The sequence below is a fragment of the Rhagoletis pomonella genome, unplaced genomic scaffold, assembly GCF_013731165.1.
Source record: "Rhagoletis pomonella isolate Grant_MI unplaced genomic scaffold, Rhpom_1.0 Rhpom_scaffold_00016, whole genome shotgun sequence".
Taxonomy (NCBI): domain Eukaryota; kingdom Metazoa; phylum Arthropoda; class Insecta; order Diptera; family Tephritidae; genus Rhagoletis; species Rhagoletis pomonella.
The window spans coordinates 3,993,201-3,994,830 of NW_023458570.1; the positions used below are offsets into that span (position 1 = coordinate 3,993,201).

General features: G+C 34.4%; 1 protein-coding gene across 1 annotated transcript in view; it reads left to right on the forward strand.

Annotated features, from left to right (window-relative positions):
* The first annotated feature begins 159 nt into the window (after positions 1-159).
* LOC118749430 (neural-cadherin-like) overlaps positions 160-1,630 on the forward strand; it is a 25,268-nt gene continuing 23,797 nt past the window's right edge. The window contains exon 1 of the mRNA XM_036484233.1: positions 160-211. Within this exon, the coding sequence (XP_036340126.1) occupies positions 160-211 (52 nt within the window). The remainder of the gene's footprint in view (positions 212-1,630) is intronic.

Consider the following 1,630-nt stretch of genomic DNA (forward strand, 5'->3'; position numbering starts at 1 on the left):
TTGTTCGGTGCCTTTCCACTGCTCAGTTATCTCAGCAATCATTACAATATATGAAATATGTATGTATATCGCAGAACTCATAATTCACTTTCTTGCTTGGCATGCTTGCTTACTTACACACTGCCTGTTTGTCGACTTGTGGTAACTGTCATTAGCAATATGCAACAGTACTTTACCGCCAGCATCAGTAGCAATTGGCAATTCCGTAAAAGTATTTCCAGATGAAACATTGAAGCTCACCATTTTACCTGTTTAAATTGCTTCTTGTTTTTTGTGTTTTTACAAACATTTTGTCAGAACCCAGTTCTGTTGTTTTATGTGCATTACAAAATTTTTGGGTGGAATTAGCCCAATAGTTTCTTGACGACTCAAAGTTGTGATTTTGAAATAAGTAAATAACGAACGTCGTTCGCATGCAAAGTTGATCGAGGTCTTGTTTTCCTTCCACCCCGGGAGCGAAAGTTATTTTTTTTTTTAAGTCACCTAGGCCAAATATTTTTAAGTTTGAAATAAAAGTCATTTCCTGATAATAAACAAACAACTTATCCAAACTAAATAAATGTTTGTTATCAAATGAAAGAGGACGGAAATAGCTTTTAAATAAAAATAAGTACGAAGGCTACCACCTCCATTCATATTTTTTTATAATTTAATACAAAAGCAATTCATATATCTGACACAAGGTTTGCTCTATGGTTATTAAATAACATTTTTTGTTGAAATATTTTCCAATAGGTGACTTTCCTAGTTTACACATTTCAGTTTTATTTTAGTCCTCTTTCATTTGATACCAAACTTGTTTAATTTGAATAAGCGGTTTGTTTATTATCAGGAGATTAACAACTTTGTAAAGCTTTGAGCTTTTCCGTGTTTAAAAACCGAAGTGATCTCAACTATTTTTATTTTTTGCTTTCCTGAAATATAGTTCAAAAGTATGAATAATACCTGATACCTTTTCGAATCTCAATTCCACGGAAAATTCGTTAATATTTTTCAATAGATTATATGCCCACTATCGAGTTTTCTGTCACTTTTTACTTTTGTGACAAACACGGTCAACTCCAACTGCAGCTTGCACTTTAATTTGTTATACATATAACTTAATTCAGTAGCTGCTACAGATCGCCCTAACTAAATCGTATGACTGAGCAATTCTATATATGTAGATGATTACCGTTAAGTCGAGTTTCACTCATTGTGGAGCGCAGCCAAGTTTTTACCCTTCTTAGTGTGCTAAACGACCTTTCAATTGTGCAAGTTGTACCACACGGCAGAGCTAAGTGCAACTGTAAGGCGCATTTTACTACCGGGTAAAGAATTTTGCTTTCAGCTGCCATTTCTTAGTATTGTATACCTACATTTAAGGAAGACTTCAAAGGTTAGGTAGCGACGCCCTAAATTTTCTTTCCTCGCAATATACGTAGTATGCTGTGACGACACCAAATGAAATTATTTATGGAATGGTGGCAACAATTTTAAGTTTCATTGAGGATTTTTAAACAGCTTCCATGTGATATTGTAATGTTTTCATTACGCTTTTTATATATATTTTTTTAAATTTGTATGAGTAGTTTTCATCGTCGGCCGCTGTGGTGTAGTGGTTAGCAGTGCGCAGTACGATTCCGGGGGG